This window comes from Cervus elaphus, chromosome 12, assembly GCF_910594005.1.
Source record: "Cervus elaphus chromosome 12, mCerEla1.1, whole genome shotgun sequence".
Lineage (NCBI taxonomy): Eukaryota > Metazoa > Chordata > Mammalia > Artiodactyla > Cervidae > Cervus > Cervus elaphus.
The window spans coordinates 90,581,922-90,601,405 of record NC_057826.1 but is presented as its reverse complement, the minus strand read 5'-3'; the positions used below and the strand labels follow the sequence as shown (position 1 = coordinate 90,601,405).

General features: G+C 34.1%; 1 protein-coding gene across 2 annotated transcripts in view; it reads right to left on the bottom strand.

Moving 5' to 3' along the window:
* The window catches only part of AP3B1 (adaptor related protein complex 3 subunit beta 1), a 228,004-nt gene that overhangs the window by 146,652 nt on the left and 61,868 nt on the right, over positions 1 to 19,484 (bottom strand). For both annotated transcript variants that reach the window (XM_043919981.1, XM_043919980.1), the window contains exon 7: positions 13,506 to 13,688. In XM_043919981.1, coding sequence (XP_043775916.1) covers positions 13,506 to 13,688 — 183 coding nt within the window. The remainder of the gene's footprint in view (positions 1 to 13,505; positions 13,689 to 19,484) is intronic.

The window sequence follows — 19,484 nt, the reverse complement described above, 5'->3', positions numbered from 1 at the left end:
CTCTGTGTCGGGAAGATGCCCTGGAGAAGGGAAAGGCTACCCACTCCAGTATTCTGGCCTGGAGAATTCCATGGACTATAGTCCATAGGGTTGCAAAGAGTCAGACACAACTGAGCGACTTTCAGTTTTCACTTTCAAGCTTACGAAAAGATGTTCAACATTACATTACATGTAATTAGGGAAATGCAAATTAAAACGACATACTAGTGCACACTTGTTAGAATGGCCAAAATCCAGGATACTGACAACACTAAAAGTTGGCAAGAATGTAAAGCAAAAGAAATTCTCATTCACTGCTAGTGGGAACACAAAACAGTACCACCACTATTAAAGAAAATTTGGCAGCTTCTTACAAAATTATATATAATGTTATCAAATGGTTGAGTAATCAGGGGCTTTCCCTGGTATCTCAGATGGTAAAGAATATGCCTGCAATGTGGGAGACCTGGGTTCGATCCCCGGGTTGGGAAGATTCCCTGGAGGAGGGCATGGCAACCCACTCCACCATTTTTGCCTGGAGAATCCCCATGGACAGAGGCGCCTGGCAAGCTACAGACCAGGGGGCGGCAGAGTTAGACAGGACTGAGCAACTAAGCACATACACATATGAGTAATCAGAGTCCTTGGTTTATGCCAAAACAAGCTGACACAAAATCTGCACAGCTTTACTTGTAACTGCCAATTTACAGAGGCAAACAAGATATCCTTCAGCAGGTGAATGGATGAATAAACTCCAGGACATCTAGATAATGGAATATTATTTGGTCCTAAAAAGAAATGAGCTAACAGAGACATGAAAAGACATAGAGCACCCTTAAACACATATTACTATTCAAGGAAGTCAATCCAGAAAGGCTACATAGTGGATGATTCTACCCAAATGATACTCTGACAAAGGAAAACTATGGAGACAATTAAAAAAAAAAAAAGTGATCGCCAGGATTTATAGCAGAAAGAGGAATAAATAACAAGAATACAGAGGGTTTTTAGAACAGTGAAATTATTTTGTAAAATATCACAATGGTGGGGTCAGGTCATTATACATTTGTCAAAACCAACAGAAGGGACAACATGAGCAAGACTTAATGTAAATGGTGGACTTCAGGTGATAATAATGTATTAACATACGTTCATCAATTGCAATAAATGTATTACTGTGGTGAAAAATGTCAAGAGGCAGGTAGGGAGGGCATAGGGAGTATAAAGGAACTCTTTGCATTTTTCACCCTATTTTGCTATGAACCTAATACTGGTTTAAAAATAAATTTAAAAACAAATCTTTTAAAAAGAATCAATGAGTTTAATATATCTTAACTTATTTCATATGAAAGTAGGTCTCCCTTCACTCATATGTACTGACCACCCCAAATGCTAATATAAAAATCAAAATAAAATTAACTTTTCATCATGCTCTAGAACATTCACTTTCAGTAAGAGAAATGATGTTACATTAAATACAAGCTTTATGAAGTCCAAAAAAACTACCTTTTATTTCATAAAGCATATTTCTGGAAAGGCACAGTTTATAAACATTATCATTTATCCTGCCATCTCTTTCTTTAATTACCATGGTGTTGGCAGTAGTCAAGAGAGAGACACTGAGTGTACCTACCTGTCTTATGAATTCCAAGCAGCCTGCAGGGCACTAGCACCAACTTAAGATCTGAACCAGAACAATACAATGTCTGCACTCTACTGTGGACACAGACTACTACACAGTCCTTAAAAGCTACAGGGGAATACATCAGGGCATTGTCATGCCATGAGATACTCATAATAGCAAGCCTGAGCTACTTTAACAAAATACCATAGGCTGGGTGGCTTAAACAACAGACATTTAATTTTCAGTTTTGGAGGCTGGTAAGTCCAAGACTGAGGTGTTGGCTGACTTGGTTTCTGGTGAGAATCCACTTCCTCGATGGCAGCTGGTTGCCTTCTCACTATGTCTTCACACAGGCAGAGAAAGAAAGGCGGCACGCTCTCCAGTGTCTCTTCTTAGAAGGGCACTATTCCCACGATGAGAACCCCACACTCACAACGTGGCTGAAATCTAATTCCCTCCCAAAGTCCTCACCGCCAAATGCATCACACCGGGAGTTAAGGATTTCAACATGTGGATTTTGAAGCACGTGAACACTCCATCCACAGGTACCACAGTGGTATACTGGAGGGGCGTCATGCTCACAATGGGGCAGAGTTCCCTGATGAGACCAGAGTGAGCAGGTGACTGGCAGCATCATAAACGCTTCTTTAAACTATTCAGTATCAATGGTACACATTTGCTTTCTTTTGTAAGTCATGTTTAATACATTTTTTATATTTTTCTCAAAAAAGAAGTAGTCTCTTTCCCCTCAAATAAGGTCTATAAAAAACAACAGAAAATATATATACTGGTTTCAAATATTTTTTCCTTCCTTGAGGTAACTGCTATGCTCTTCACTTCACATGTTTTTCTACCACAGCCCAGTGACCACTACACCGCAGGTGGAAGCATGGGTGTGCGGATCATCAAACACTGAATACCCCCCAACACATCACCATTATAGAAACTCCTGTGCCCAGTAACTTTGAATTGAGTCACTATGAAAATCCAGAGCACTCAACTGCCCACCACATTCCTCCTTTTTCATGACGACATGTTCAGCTCTAGTATTTAAAGAGATACGTTTTCAAATGTAGTGGTTTCCATATCTTGTTACTGAAAAATCTAAAGAATCTACATAAGGCATTTTCCTATGTTACTCTGCAGTAAAATGTACTCATGACACAAGCTGATGCTCAATCTGAGTTCTAAGACATGAGAAAGAGTGGCCCCAGTCATTTGAAAACTAACCAATCTCAATCTCATGACCAGATAAAGAAGATAAATAAGTTTTTTGTGCAGAATGCATTTTAGAGTGGATCTCACTCAATCATAAACTACAAAATAAAATTAAACCCAACTTAGGTAAAATTAATCATGACTCCTCACATATTCACTCCCATGTACGCGTGTTTAGTCGGTAAGTCCTAAGTCATATCCAACTCTTTGTGACCCCACGGACTACAGGCCACCAGGTTCCTCTGTCCATGGGATTTTCCAGGCAAGAAAACTGTAGTGGGTTTCCATTTCTTCCTCTAGGTGATCTTCCCAACTCAGGGATCAAACCTGCATCTCCTGTGTTTCCTGCATTGGCAGGCAAATTCTTTACCACTGAGCTACCTGAGCCCAGATAGACAGATGGATGTATACGTATGTATACATCACTGATTATCATTTATCTTCAACCAAAACAACCTCTTGCAGTATCTTTTTACAATACAGTTCTCCTATGTATGAATTTTTCAACTTAGTTCATCTGAAAATGTCTCATTCCATCTTTATTTTTGAAGAATGCTTTTGTTCTATATAGAAATCTTTGTTGATAGATTTTTCTCTCAACAATGTAAAGATATTCCATTGTCTTTTAGACTCCATTCTTTCTTATCAGCAGTCAGTCATAATAATTGTTTCTCTGTATATAACGCATTGTTTAATCTCCATCTGCTTTCAAGGTTTTCTCTTTTCCTTTTGATTTCAGAAGTTTGACTATGATGTACAAAGGTATAACTTTTTATTTATTTTGCCTGGGAATTTGATGTGTTTCCTGGATGTGTACACTCGTTTTTTTCACCCTTAAACATGAAATTTTTTTCGCTTTTATTTCTTCAGGTATTATTTCTATCCCATTCACTCTTTCCTCCTACTTGGGGATTTTAATTACAAAGATTTCATTCCATATTGTTCACACGGCCCTGAGACTATTCACTTTTCTTCATTTGTTTTTCTCTTGGTTCTTGAGAATGAATAATTTCTGTTAATCTATCTTCAGATTTCTTAACATTTTTACAGCCTTTTCCTGGCTGTTATATCTATCTAGCTTCTTTTTCATTTAGCCGCACCAGAATTTCCATTTATTTCTTTCTTATAGGGTCTTTACCCTGTTAAGATTGCTCATTTGTTCACTCAATATAACTATGTTGCTTTTTAATATTTTTGCTATGTGTGTGTGTGTGTCTATATATATATATAAAATAAATGTAGTAACTGCATTATTTGTCTGGTAACGGTCTTTTCTTGATGATTATGTTTCTGTTGCCTACTTTTTCTCTTGTGCATTAGCTATATTTTTGTTTCTCATGTCTGCTGACTTTTTCAAATTGATTCTGAATATTACCAACCACATGCTATAAATTGTTCCTCACGTTGCATTCCTCTGACATGTACTGATATTTGTTATAGCAGGAATTTTACTGGTTTCAAACTCCAAACTCTGTCTATCCTAATGTAGCCAGCAAGTGAAATCTATTTAGTTTTTTTTTTTAATCATCCAGTTGCTTTTTTTTTGCTAGACCCATTGGAGTCTTTCTCACACATGTAGAGTTGGTCAGTCAATGATTTGGATGGTGTTTACATGTATTTCCAAGGGTGCACCCTCCTGTGGTTCCCACACCTTTCTGGAATTTTCTCCAAACCTTTCAGGTATTCTGCCCACCTTGAAGTCTGTTCTCTAATACCTACGTAAGTAAGACTGTGACTTTTCCATTATTATATGGGATTGGGAAGTGCTCTCAGGCAAATCATGCAAACTCACAACCTGAAATTTCAGTCCTTCCCATGTAAAGTCCATTCTAGTTTTGCCTACTTTTGATAATCTGACAGTGCCTTTAGCTGCTGGTTTTCAAAATAATTTCCCAGAGAGTTAATCTGATCAAGGTATTCCATCAGCAGAAATTAAAACCATTAAGTCCATGAAGTTACATCTCAGCCTCAGGTCAGATGTCTTCATACTTTTTCTATTAAAGTAAATGTTTCTCATACACCCCTCCACACCCCACTTTTCTCATATTTTTGATTACTTCACACTGGCCAGAACTGTGTTGTATGCCCATTCCTAAACCCATCACCTACAAAGGGAACGTACTTAACATTAACTAGATTAGCTTGCGCTGGGAAGCAACATGGCTTCTGCAAAGACACAGTGCTAAATCCCTGCAGAAAATCTGTCTGCAAGAAAGATCTTTTTGAATAGGGGTGTCTGCTGGAGACAATCAACAGCATCTGCCACATCCTCCCATCCAAGTAATAACCAGGCCCGACCCTGCTTAGCTTCCGAGATCAGACGAGACCGGGCACGTTCAGGGTGGCATGGCCATAGACTGCCACATTCTCTATACCATCTAGACAACGATGCACTAGCAGAATCTGTCTGACATAACCATTTTGGAACTCTGTAGTCTGCTGAAGGCTTGCAATTTCCAGGAGAGCTGCAGTAATTTTAAGATATATATCAGAAATTTAAAGTTTGTATGTTAAGTGTTAGTTGCTCAGTTGTGTCCAACTCTTTGCGACCTCTTGGACTGTAGCCTGCCGGGCTCCTCTGTCCATGGGATTTCCCAGGCAAGAATACCAGAGTGGGTAGCCATTCCCTTCTCTATGGAATCTTCTCAGTTGAGGAATCAAACCCACGTCTTCTGCACTGAAAGCACACTATCAGCTGAGCCACCAGGGGATATCAGCAAAATAAAAAATAGAATAGAATAAAATGGACTGTTTAAAATTACCACATTATTAGATTACATAAAACCATAATTTTCTATGAGATGAATATGGAGAACTATTAAGCAGCAAAATCACAAAACTGAAAATTAAATAACAGGATTGTTAGAAGATAAATTCAATATTAATCAAGGCTATTCCTTTATGTAGAGTAATAAGACTAACACAGAGAAAATAAATAAGACTAACACAGAAAAATTAAAAAACATAGGAGACAAATGGGGTATAGGGTCAAGAAAAAACGATGATATAAATATCCATGACAGAATGTCAAGGAGAAAAGCACAGTGGAAAAAAGACAGACATCAGAGAAGGGCAGAAGAATGATTCACATTTCTTAACATTTCAAGCTTTGCATCTCTCTTCCTAAAATTCATTTATTAATAGTACACGTTCCAAGTCATAAAATACTTTTAATACTGTGAACATTTTGGAGCTCCGAGGTAAATATGGTGAGAGAAAGACAGAAAATAGACTTTTCCCAAATATAAATAATATGAGGGAAAAAAATTAGAACTAGAAAAAAATCAGTCAGTAGAAAGAAACAAGAAGAAGGTCACAATCTACTGGCATAAATTTTCTAAAAAGTTGTTTAAAAAGACAAGACCCTACAAAAACATAATCTTCACATCGTGAGACTGCATTAACAATCCTTGCCTCCCAATCTGGACAGAAGAAAACTGAGGGGTTATTCTTATCTTTTCATCCTACTGGGGGTGAGGTAAGCTCATGAGGGAGGTTCGTAGTGGAAGTAAGTGGTAAGGAGAAGGCGGGAAAGTAAACAGTAAACCCGGCACTCTCTGAAAAGAACTAACACTCTGGGGCAACACTGTCCAGTAGAAACTTCTGTGATAAAGGAAACATTTTATATTACACTACGGAATACAGTAGGCACCAGCCTCACATGACTACTGAACACTTTATGTGAGGCCAGTGCAACTGAGGACGTGATTTTCAATTTCAGTCAAACAGCCACATATAGCTAGTAGTGACTCTACTGGACAGCAGAATTCTTGGGTTAAACAATAAATAAACAAGAACAACTTACAAGTCAAGAGCATTTCTTCAAAGGAATATACTAGGTGGTATCAATGATAGTATAAGTCATTTAAGAAAGTTCTAAAGTACGTGCTCAAGTTTCCTAAAAATGACATTAATCTCTGTTGAGACTGAATTTACTATCTCACAAGTTATTCCTTTCCCAAAATGCCCTAAGGCTATGAAAACAAAAAAGAATAAGGCAAATCCTTTATGCTAGAGTAATAAACACACAGTAAAATAACCCACAATCAGACTGAACCTGAGAGGAAGAAACAAATGGTCTTTGGATATGGTGGGACAGAATGAAGAAGTCACACTATAGCAGAATGAACAAGATGTCTGTACCAGCACTTCCCAAGTAGCTGCAACAGGAAAAGAGCATAATTACTGTGCAATACATTCATGGCCCAAAAGGAAAAAAGTGCAAAAGACAAATTATTCGGTAAAAAACTTCTCCATATATCAAAAGGAATTCTCTAGCAAGTTAGTAAGAATGTGAACTCAAAAAAAAACAAAAAAAACCCTCACATAGTCAAATCACAGAATAAAGGAAAGAGTGAAACCTGAGTAAACTTAAAAATGAAAGCAATATCATTACCAAATTAAGTAAAAATTATAAGTAACAGACTTTCAGGTCACTGAAAATCAAATTACTAACACGCACACAAAAGACTGGAGATATATGAATGCAATAAGAAGGCAAACATTACACAGCAGACAAAAGATTATAAAACAGAAAAATCTGTATTCCTCAAGCATATAATTCACATGGAGTAGGAAAAGAAGTTTGACAATCAAATTAAAAAACTGAAACATAAAAAGACAATTCCCTAAAATATAGGAAGAAGTGAATATACAGAACATATAGAATGATCCACACCGAAGATGCAACCATGCTAATCCTCTAAATATTTTAAGAAAAAATAAACAAGCAAAAAACCATCTTTTTGAGGATTCAGACAAACAAAAACAATCAAGTTACCTGCAGAAAAACCTGTGACTACAGAGCTCTCAGAACGTGTGACCCAACAGTATTACATCTGGCTGAGAAGTCAAGTGTAAAAGTAGCAAGACATTTCAAACATAGAAGACCTAAGAGAAGACTGACCCAAGAGTCCAGTCAAAATATCAAGCACAATATTGTGACAGCAATACTGCAAAATCCTGAAATTTTCTCTCTCATCTACCCATTCTTAAGAAGGTACTGGAGGATGTGCTCCATTCAGGAAGACCAAAAAAGAAGAGAGTACAGACAGGAAGGCCTAAGAAATAAAGGATTTAACACAGAAGAGAGAAGAAATTAAGTTCCAGAACAACAGCTGTGTAGCAAGCCCAGAAAGCAATCAGATTAGAACAGGAGGGTACAGAACCTCCAGGACAACGTCTCCTGGAAGAGTATGAAGTTATTGGGACACTGGATATACGACCACAGTACTGACTAGAATGTGTTCAGCTATATGTAACAGAAATACTAAGTTACCCATATGGAAAACGTGGCTTCATCTTCATGCCTGCCAAATGGTGCTGTACCTGTAATCATCGTACATACATTCCAAGAAGAAACAATGAACAAAAGGCAAAGGGCAAAATAAATGCATCAAGGAAGTCTGCCAGGGAAACAATGGCTTTCCTAGAATCTCAGCCAGAATATCTCCACAACTATTTCAATTTCTACAACTGGTTCATACAGCCATTTCTTGACTCCAACGGAGTATGAGGAAGTTGGTTATTTTTAACCAAATATGTTGCTACTCTGAACAAAAATCAGGATTCTTTTATTTAAAAAGTGAAGCTGGAGACTTGATATTTGGTAGTCAACTAGCAGAATCTCAACAACTGCATATGAAATAATATTTGGAGACAATTTAATTTTCTGATGGAGAATGTGGTGTGCTTTGTAATAGTGACATGATAAACTAGGCAATTTCAATTCCAAAGAAGGGCGCGCCAAAGAACATTCAAACTACCAGAAATTGCGCTCATTTTGCATGCTAGCACCATATATATATAGTGTGTTTTATACACACACACACACATATATGTATTATATGTAAAGATATATTATAGATATTATGTGTGTACACACGTGTGTATATGTGCATATACATACACATATGTATGTACACATATATGTATATACACACACATATGTATATACACATAATATCTATAATATATCTTTACATATAATATATATATCTAGTGCTATATAACACCATATAGATATAGTACTTAGAAATGGAGAAAGTTAAATGCACACAAATATGAAAAGGCCTAAAAGAATTTGAAGTAGCTGATCCAGGCATGGGAAAAAGTGGGATAGGAAAATGTTTCTTATAAACCTTGCAGTATTCTTTTAACCATACACATGTTACTTGAATAAAATTTTAAATGTTTCTTTAGAAAAGAAACTATGTAAGTTTAAAAAACCCAAACAAAAATAAACTATAAACAACAAGAAAAAAATAATCTTTAAGATAAATGCTCCATAACCAATGAAGGGAGCAGAGACAGAGACCTCATTTTAATATCAGCACGTGGTCCATAGTTTCCCATTAAATTGCACACTGAACCTTTCCTTCCTCAATAGTTGTCTGAAAGAGTGAGCAAAAAACTTTTAAATGTGCATTGTAAAGCACGGATTCTACCCCAAGTCTTCAAGCTTTTGTTTTTTAAAAAATCCACAGGACACCAAGTAAGATTCAAAAACAGCCCACTAGTACGACAAAATACAAAATTTATTTTGTAAAGAAAGTTTAAAGCATAATCTCTAACACTCAGGTCCTCTAAAACAGGACCTAGATGTGGAGTTTTGAATCTTTTCCCCACTACCTTTATACTTGCAGAAAACTGCTAATCAAGAAGTATGTACATGAACTTTGTGTTCTGATGAGTTCTTATTTTATAGCTACCCTTGAAAAATGTAAGAAACTTATCTTAAAAATACTTTAAACAAAACTGTAAACTTGGAACTTTCTTACACCTATATAAGGTTTTACAATTGCAGTACAGATAAAATGGGGTGAAGAAAAGTAAAATTATCACTTTGAATTTCAAAATGGAATATGCATTTCCACCAGAATTTATTATCTGGAATCATATATTAAAAAGTAACTGTGAACAACAGAATTTTAAGTTCTAAACTAGTGAAGTAAAATATTTTTATAATTATTGCAAAGCCATCATCATCTCCTAGAGAAAGTTCAACGTTAAATTCATAAAATTAAAGACATTCCTATCAGGCCCAGTGACATGAGTTCCACTTCAGTCTATAACTGAACATTATTAAATCACTCTTAAAATTTACTTGGTGCTTTATAACATTTATTTTAAAAAATCTATTACTTCTACAAAAGCAACTTTAGTCTTAAGAGACTTACATCATTTATACTTCCAGTATTCTCCTACAATAAGCTTGAATGATACAAAGAAAACATTTAAGTAATTTTATATCCTTGACAATTATACAAAGTTGACCTAGAATAAAAAAAAAAGCAGCCACTTGGACTGCAAGAGTAAAGTAAATTTAAGAAAATAAAAATGCAAATATGCATTTTAGGAGTCCCTTGAATTTATTAACCTAAAAGGTTTAATTTCCATTTTCCTGCATCAGCTGTATTTATAAAATGTCGTGCCCTATAAATATGCTGTTATTTTCTATAGTCAAGCACCCTCTTAACAAATCTTCTCATTAATATGTAAATTTAAAGTCAATCGGTCTTCTTCCTGACAGCCCCATGAATTCCTAGTGCACTGTATAATCGGCTTTGACTTGGCATCCACTATTTATCATCAAAGATGTCAGTTAGAAAAATTATGGAAAATGCACTGCAATTGATATGACTGCAATCTACTTTGTCAACACTTAATTGTTCCGCAAATCATACATTTACATATAAACAGCCTAAATACTGATCTATAATGATGCAAATAAACTAAATTAAAAATCGCTTCTGCCCCTGAAGAAGCTTGTTTGTATATGATGTGTTCATTTGAGGACTTACTGACAAAGCATGTACATTAGTCCATCTCAGAAAGTACTTTTAATTTTCAATTCCTTTAAAAAAAATAATTTTTTTTTGCTACCCTTGAAGCATATGAACATAAACAAATAAAGAATTCAATGAGAAACATAATTTTTCTCTTTGAAAAGCAAATTTAATCATGGCCGTTAGCTAATCGTAATGTTTGCACACTAAGGATTGGGGAGGAGGCTTCAAAATTAGCTTTGACTAGAATAGGGCTTCCCTGGTGGCTTAGACAGTAAAGAATCCGCCTCCAATTCAGGAGACCTGGATTCGATGACTCGGTCAGGAAGATCCCCTGGAGAACGAACGGCAACCGACTTCAGAGTTCTGGCTTGGAGAATTCTATGGACAGAGGAGCCTGGTGGGTTACAGTTCATGGACTTTCAAACAGTCAGAAACTTATTAAAGCGAGCAAAAAATATATATTTTAATTTAAAAGTCATGAGCGAATATATATAAAGGAATGAACTATGAGAAGACTGATTTTTATTTCACCATGTGCTCAATTGCTTCTATAATTTTAAAAAATACATATGATTATAGTTAGCTACACCCTTCCAAATGTTCTGTTTAAGTGGTTTTCTTTCTTTCCATATCTTAAGCCAAGGAGCCTTTCTCAAAGGAAGTCACACACATAGCTGCCTATGAAAGGCAAGCAAACGTGAAGCTGCTCCACTCGGAATGGTGGCAAGATTCCCAGGAGTAGCACTGCCCACCCTCCCCGACGACCCCCATGGTTGCTCCCGAAGCAGTGCTAGCTTCCTGAGGACAGAGCTGCATGGCTGGCAACTACAGAATCTGTCTTCTAACCTACTGAATTTAGAATAACGCCAACATCAGACTGCAAAGAAGTGGCAAGGAAATGAAGTAGTCCAATTCCAGTGCACCCATAACAACGATCAGACTTCTTCATCTCATGTTTGTAAAAATTAATGTTCACAGAGTAACACATGAAAAGACAGAGAACGCACTACAGTATCAATTTTTAAAATAATCTGTCAAAAGAGTAAATATATATGGCAGTGTAGATTTTAACTGTTGGGCTTTGTAAATAGCTTTAACAACTAATTTTACCTAAAATAAAATAAAATTCAAGGAATAGAGACACAGACAATTACAAAAACAGATATTTGAAAACCTATTTTTAGAAGGTAAGAAAAATACATTTTTTAAACTCTAGATTCTACATAATGATAAAGCATGGATCACTTGCATACAGTTACTGAAAATGATTTGATGATGACAGGAAAGTAAAATTTTAAAAATTTAAATAGTGTCAATATCTAGATAAGGTGAAACAACCTATAATCTTATACAACAGGAAAAAAAATATGAATAGCATTCTGGAAAGTGACTGGCTGAAATCAGACAGACAGCTGTAGCTATTAGCCACAAAAAATTTCTCTTCCAAGTTACCACTGACAGGAAAGGGTCAAGACACTTGCTGCAGGGACATGTTGCTTAATCCAGCACATCTGCCTTCAAAATTTTAGTTTGTTCAAAGCTAAAATTTCATCAATCTAAGAGCTCTATGTGGCATTAGATGTTTACATATGAATAGTTTAAAATCTCCTTTGAATTTTAAGTAGAATAACCCAATCACCTTTAAATATCAAAATTAAGGTGAAGTCAATATTACAAATAGCCTTTTGGTTAAAGATATGTTTTTTAAAATTTTAAATACTTTTTTAACATACTTAGTAAATGTCGTAAATGTTTTAAATACTTAGTAAATGCAGAAAACACTGATAAATACTTTAAACATTTAAACTTCTTAAATATCTGAAAGCTGGATACATCACCTGAAGCAAGAATTATAAACATTTTTCCCTTTTATATGTCTTTCTCTCACTGCAATATTATTTCTAATTAACAAAAGCAATTAGTACTGAACATTCGATCAAAGCCTATTCATAAGCTTGTATAAAAACCACTATGACATAATTGGGTGGTATCTGGTCTTTTACTTTCCATTCTGTTTTTATTTTTTATTTTTTTTTTTCCATTCTGTTTTTAAAATCTATAATACTGCTTTTTATTTTTTTAATTTTTTTTTTTTAATTTTTTTAAATCTATAATACTGTTTTTTAAAAAGACAGAGAAATATCATTAAGTACAGAATGAATGCAAGTGCTATTTTATAATATTTAGTGATTTCTTTAAACAAAGTTTACCCTTAAATCTTACATATACACTTAGAGATCTCCAATGCAAACTATGTAACAAGGCTTTCTAACTTGTTCATGTAATGAAAAAAGTAAGGTATGCTGCTAAAGTTCATCAGCACAAAGGAAACAACTTCACTGTAAGGTATACGTAATTATTAACTTTACTAACGTTCTACCAGCTTAAGTGAAAAAAAGTAAAACAAACATTCTAGAAACATAAAACTAGGAAAAAGTAGTTGAGTTCAAAAACGATTTACCTGTAAAGGTGCAAAATCATCTTTGGTATAAATTCACATATGTTAGAATCACATTATCTACTTTTACAAGTGAGTACAACAGTTGGGAATCAAAGGTGTGAAACTAACGAATAACCAAAAAAATCCATGATTTAGCAATGTCACTGCCAACACTTTATCGAGCTGCTGTTCCCAACAAGGGCCTCTTGCCAGGCCTCATACCAAAAGTTTATTCACTATGCCATTAAACATGCATCAATCAGTGCCAAAACAATGAACAATTATCCATGCATTTATACTGGTTTTCTGCTTTCCAAAAGAACATGAAAAAAATTAGTCCTCCTTAAACATGCAGATTTTTATATTTTCCTACTCTTACATCTTTGCACACATTTTAGAAACCTCATCCATTTTCTTAGTATACTGTGTAAGTAAAAGATTATTCAACACTTACCTCTTTCCAAGGACTGACAAACTGTGTACGAGCATATCGAGTTAGCATGTGGATTATGACAACCTGTCCCCATTCTTCTACATCAACTAGTAAATTACATAGTTTGCGGTAATTCTTGTGAATGAGATCTATTCTATCCGGGCAAACTTCTTCAAAAGCCATGACAACACTGCCAGCCACCAGCTAGAAAAGAAAGAAATAGTAACTCATTAAAAAATGTTTTCCTCCCATCAAAGATTCTACTCGGGCATTACAGAGATGCAATCTGTGTTATGGCAATCAGTATTTAAAGTGTTCAGTCATTTGACTAATAAAATATTCATGTTTGAATAACAAATTTTGAAGAGTCACTGCCTGAAAGAATAATATTGATAGCTGAAACAAATCTGAAAAGCTAACACTTCGAATCAGAAGTATTAGTATTAGAAATTATATTTCTTATTTCATCAGGTTAAATTTCAATGGACTGCTCATACATGGATTAGACATATTAATTATGGGCAGTTTTCATTTTTAAACCTTACCAAAACTCTAAAGATTCATTACTCAGTACAATAACAAAGACCATATCATGTCAGTTTAAAATGAGAATGACAATTTCACCATGTTGTTCAGTTACTAAGTCATGTCTGACTCTTTCCAACCCCATGGACTGCATGCAGCATGCCGGGCTTCCCTGTCCTTCACTGTCTCCAGGAGTTTGCTCTGATTCATGTCCATTGAGTCAGAGCTGCTATCTACAATGAATCTATCTTAAAATGTATGTTCAACTCATAAATGTCTCTAGAACAGAAACACTTTCAAATCTTACACATTTTAACCAACCTGTTAATTTCTATCAACATAATTTATTTCCAAGAAAATACTGGCTACAATTTTAAAACATTATTATTATTTATATAATAATGTATTTAAGTTGAAATAAGATAGTACCAATAAAAGGAAGCTTTTCTCCAAGACCAGTTAATGAAACATAAATGCTGTTTTGGAATTGTCATGCTCTTGCAAAGTGATGAAATTAAGATTTCTTTAGTATAAAGATACAAGCTAAGCAGAATATATAATAGACAAATACTTCTATATATGTACCACTAATATGTCTAGAGTTAGCCAACAATATAATATGGTTTTGAAAAAATAAATTAATATCATATTCTTTCTGAACACTAGGGATCTTCACTTTAGTATCTAAAAAAATTTCCCCAATGTCTTAAAATAAACAATTAAATAGAAATAAAACTTACTGAAATGGTACTTTTTGAAAAATATTAGATACAGTGATATTCATATTTTTATTGTTTGTCCCTCTACTTGGCTGACATTTAGTTTATTAATATGCAACCAACAATACAATTGAAAGAAAACAGCTCAGAATATAGACTTGCTATTATGCTAAACAAGTTTCCAGTCCTGTGGGGATTTTATGAATTACCAATCAGTATAAACGTGAAGCTGCATTTATTGACTCCAGCCCTGCCCAAGTACTGGTGCCTGCTGGTCCCAGCATGTATGCACCTCAATCGAAAAAGCAAAGAATTGATTATTTGTGTGAACTAAATAAAAATGCATTATACGTATAATTTTCTATTTGCTACTGATATGGGAAGGAAGTTATGTTTGTGTTTTCAACTCCACATTTTTGTCGTCTGTACAAATCACTCTTCAGCAATAATATTTCTAAAAGATGAGAACTATTATCATTTAAAAATCTCTCAATACAACTAAGTTTATGACATCAAACTACAAAATAACATGGTATTTGTGAAACATTTATATTTACATATATTTTATATATGTCAATCATATTAATTAAGCTATATTTTTTTAACTGGTTAGGGTTTTAAAGTACAAAAATGAGTAATATCACTTAGAATAAAGTAATATATGAAACCGAAATGGGAATTCAACAAAGTTTGAATTTAAGGACTACTATGTAAAATCAAGTTATTTTGGCTAAACCTAGAGATTATTTTTTTCAATTATGTTTAGACACCAAACAATTAAATGGAAAATCAGCTCCCACATAGTACTAAATTTATCAAAACAAGACCTACAGGTATAAAATAGTTCTAAGGAATTAACAAACTTGAAAATTGAAAAAAAAAATTGTTTAAGTTCAGGTAAAGTTTATGGAAACACAAAAGTAACTAGGAAAAATATTAAAAACTCATCTTTTTTCTGATGATTTTAGATATTTCATTCATCATATGGTTTTAACAGTTGACCCCAGCCTAAACACTGCCAGAAGAATTGATAATTCTGGTATAGTAAATGTTCAATATTCTATAAAAACTTACAGAATTAAAATAAAATGATCTACTGAGATTTAAAAACCAAAAATATTGGTTTCCCAAAAACAGACAGTTAATTTCCATCTCACTGTGTCAATAGTAGCTTTTTATATAAGGGGAAAAATAAATCACTCCAACAAAACTAGCAATGAGCTCATCAAATTCAAATGCAGTTTTCCATTTATGTATTTTTTATATTAAAGCAATAAACATGGTTCATTTATCTTCCCTTGGTTGCCACGTTTTTCTGTGCTGTTGCTATGAACTTCAGCCATTAGCTGTGCTCCAAGGTAAACTACATGAACCATCAACAAAAGTGACACTCCATCTATGGAGTTCATATTTTCTCCAGATTATCTATGCTAGTTGACAAGCTGGTAATGAAAAAAATCACACTAAGCAAATGGTTCCTCTAATAACAATAAATTTTCTATAAAATTATGAAGGGTACAAAACGTTTCCTTGCATCTATTTTGTCATGAATTCTAATTAACGCTGGAAAAACCTGAGAGTGCTGGGTCATCACAAGAAGTGCATCAAGGTTTGATTGATAATATGGTATAAGTTGGCCAGTGCTGCCAAGATTTTCTTCTCTTAAATTAATGGCCATCCAACCTGCCCTAATCATACAGCCCAAATGATATTCCCCTTCTTATTTCAATTTTCTTGAGGCATGGAAAATGGGAAAGATCAGTCATTTATCTTCTAATAGCTGGATAATAGATCTATCACAATAAAACATGTGCACAAACTCAGAGGTGTGTTTTTGCGCACAACATTGAAGCTTTTACCAACATTAAATCAATAACTTATAAAATGGTGTCTTACCCCCACAGCTTAGCTATGAACTACCAATATATTCATTAAACATCATTTTGTAGCTAAATTAAGGAGAAGAAACTTTGTCACCAAAAAAATATAAATAAACAACTCAAATTTTCAGTAGGCACTGATCTAATTTGTTTTCCTAAGAAGCCATTTTCTATTAGAAAGTTAAATGCTACAAAAGGATTTCTTTAAAATTAACCTGAAAGGAAAAGGAAATAAATACCACTTTGCTTTTGAGGTGTTCTAAATAAAAGAAAGAAGGTTCACTACAAAGCTTAAATTGCTCAATAAATATAAATTTCTACATTTTAAAGAAAAATGAGAAAGTGTTATAAATTTTTAAAAGGAATTTACACATCCGAACATTTGGTAAGGTTTTCAGTAAAGAAAAGAAGTGTTCAGGATATGTTAAACAGAGAAAATATGATGAAACTGGTAAATCTAGGAAAATACAATAAAGAAATTATATTAAAAAATATAACAGTTGACTGTATGATCAAGTATAAATAAAAAAGTTCCCTTAACTGCACTGACATGGTAAGCTCTTATTACATCTTTTAAAATTTACAGACACAGACCCCATGGACTTAGCCTACCGGGCTCCTCCGTCCATAGGATTTTCCAGGCAAGGGTGCTGGAGTGGGTTGCCATTTCCTTCTCCAGGGGATCTTCCTGACCCAGGGATCAAACCTGGGTCTTCTGTGTTGCAGGCAGACACTTTACCATCTGAGCAACCAGGGAAGCCCAACAGATACCTTTAGACAATAGTTATCTAAGTAATTCTAAATGTTTTTTTGGGGAAAGGACTTTTCATATGACAAATACATGTATTTCTCTAGTAAAAGGGAAAAACAATTCTATTTTAATAGGCTTTTTATTTCTACCTTTTCTTAAAATCAGAATGACACAACTAATTTTGAAAAAATCAATTTCAAGAAAATCTTCCTTTAGACTAAAAGAAGCAACAGAAGGTAGATCTCAAAATCAACAGAAATTAAATAAAGTTCTTAAACATATTAACACCTTTCAAAATTATATTTATCAGCAGCAACAGCAATGTCATCCTCATTATCATCATGATCCCAAACAGCTCCTGCTGACAGCAAATAAACTCCTTTTAAAATGTGGAAATAAAATAAATTTGGATCATTTAATGAGGAAATTTTAAACAAAAATGATTTAGGTTTTTTATTTTAAATATTAACGCTAACACTATTAACTAGTGGGGAATAAATATAGCTATATCACTTCAATATATTCTATCTGGCAAGAAAAAGTAATAATAAAGATAAGATCCATAAATATCTATATAGATATCATAACGTTTTCAATCTTTTTACATCAAATTATAAGCATACAAATGAAAAAATAATCAGAAAACATTCACAAAATATAAATACTTAAATACTGGGGAGACAACTTAAATACTGGATAGAAAGTTAATGCTACCTGGGGAAACGTGAATCTCTCAACGCAAAGTCAGAGAAAGCAAAAAGATTAAAATCAAAGCTCTAGACAACACTAAAAATACTTTGCAATGTCCAAACTTTAATTACATGTGAGTAGAAAATTAAGTTCTAAAATCAGAGGTATCTGTCATGTATGCACCACACACCTTACAAAGATCTACGATAGTATGAAGTACCTGCCCAGAAGAGAAGCAGACGAGAGTCAGATATGGGCGTAAGAGAGAACTGAAAGCAACAGCGGAGAGAAAGAAAGGCGCCTACTACAAAAAGATTCCTGGTAGCTAAGAGCAGAAGATGAAAATCAAAACAATTGATGAAAATTATCCACAAAAAAAATCCATGATGAAGCAAACAAATAGCTGTCACACAACACTTCAAAATGAATTAACTTGCCAGAAAGAAGCATTTCAAGATCACATAAATGAAGTGAAACTGAAAATCATAAAACAGAAATGAACAAAAGACAACAGGAAGAAACAGAAGTTGATTGAAACCAGAAAAGAAATAACCAGACTTCTTGATTAAACTGCAAAATGCCCCTGGCAGAAAAGAGCTGAATAAAAATTTAGGAAGGGGCATTTAAGAAAAGTACAAAAAGAACCAAGAGAAAGAAAGCGAGATAAAGAAGTAAAGGCAGCAAAGAAGATCCAACTTAGAGAAAACTGAAATCTCTGAAGAAAAGGTAAGAGTTGAACAGAATTAATATTTAAAACTTAATCTTAACAACCACAACACTACTTTGCCAGAAATAACATAAACTCTAAATCTATACTGTAACAAGCCTCACTGGGTACCAGGAAAAAACTGACCTTGACATACCAGACAAAACTAAAAGAGAAAATCCTCAGAGTCAGCATCTCGCTTAATGCACACACATTACAGGGATTTCCTTTAAACTGAAACAAGGCAAGGATGCTTACCATCTCCGCCACTACTGAGCCCTGTACTAAAGTTATACACCAATATAATTAATTATGACAAGAAAAATTAGAGTCACAGGTATCAGAAAAGAGAAAGTAAAGTTATCTCTATTTGCAAATGATATGATTTGTTTTCTGGAATGAAACAATGACGGTTGAAAGATAAAACTAAATCAAACAATAAAAGAATTCAGCAAAGAAGCAAAATATAAAATCACCATACAGAAAATCAATAGCTTTCTTCTATACCAATATAACAAGTTCAACCATACAATGTTAATGCAATTTCGATTTATAACAGCATTCAAAGAAGTAAGGCTAATGATAAACATAATTCTAAACCAACATTTAACTCAATTAGTAGTCCCCATCTCACTACTCTTCACAGAGTATACTCCAGCAATTCTGAAACAATACTTTATCTACATTCCAGGACTGAGTAAGTGAATGTGTAGTGGATAATGTAAGTCA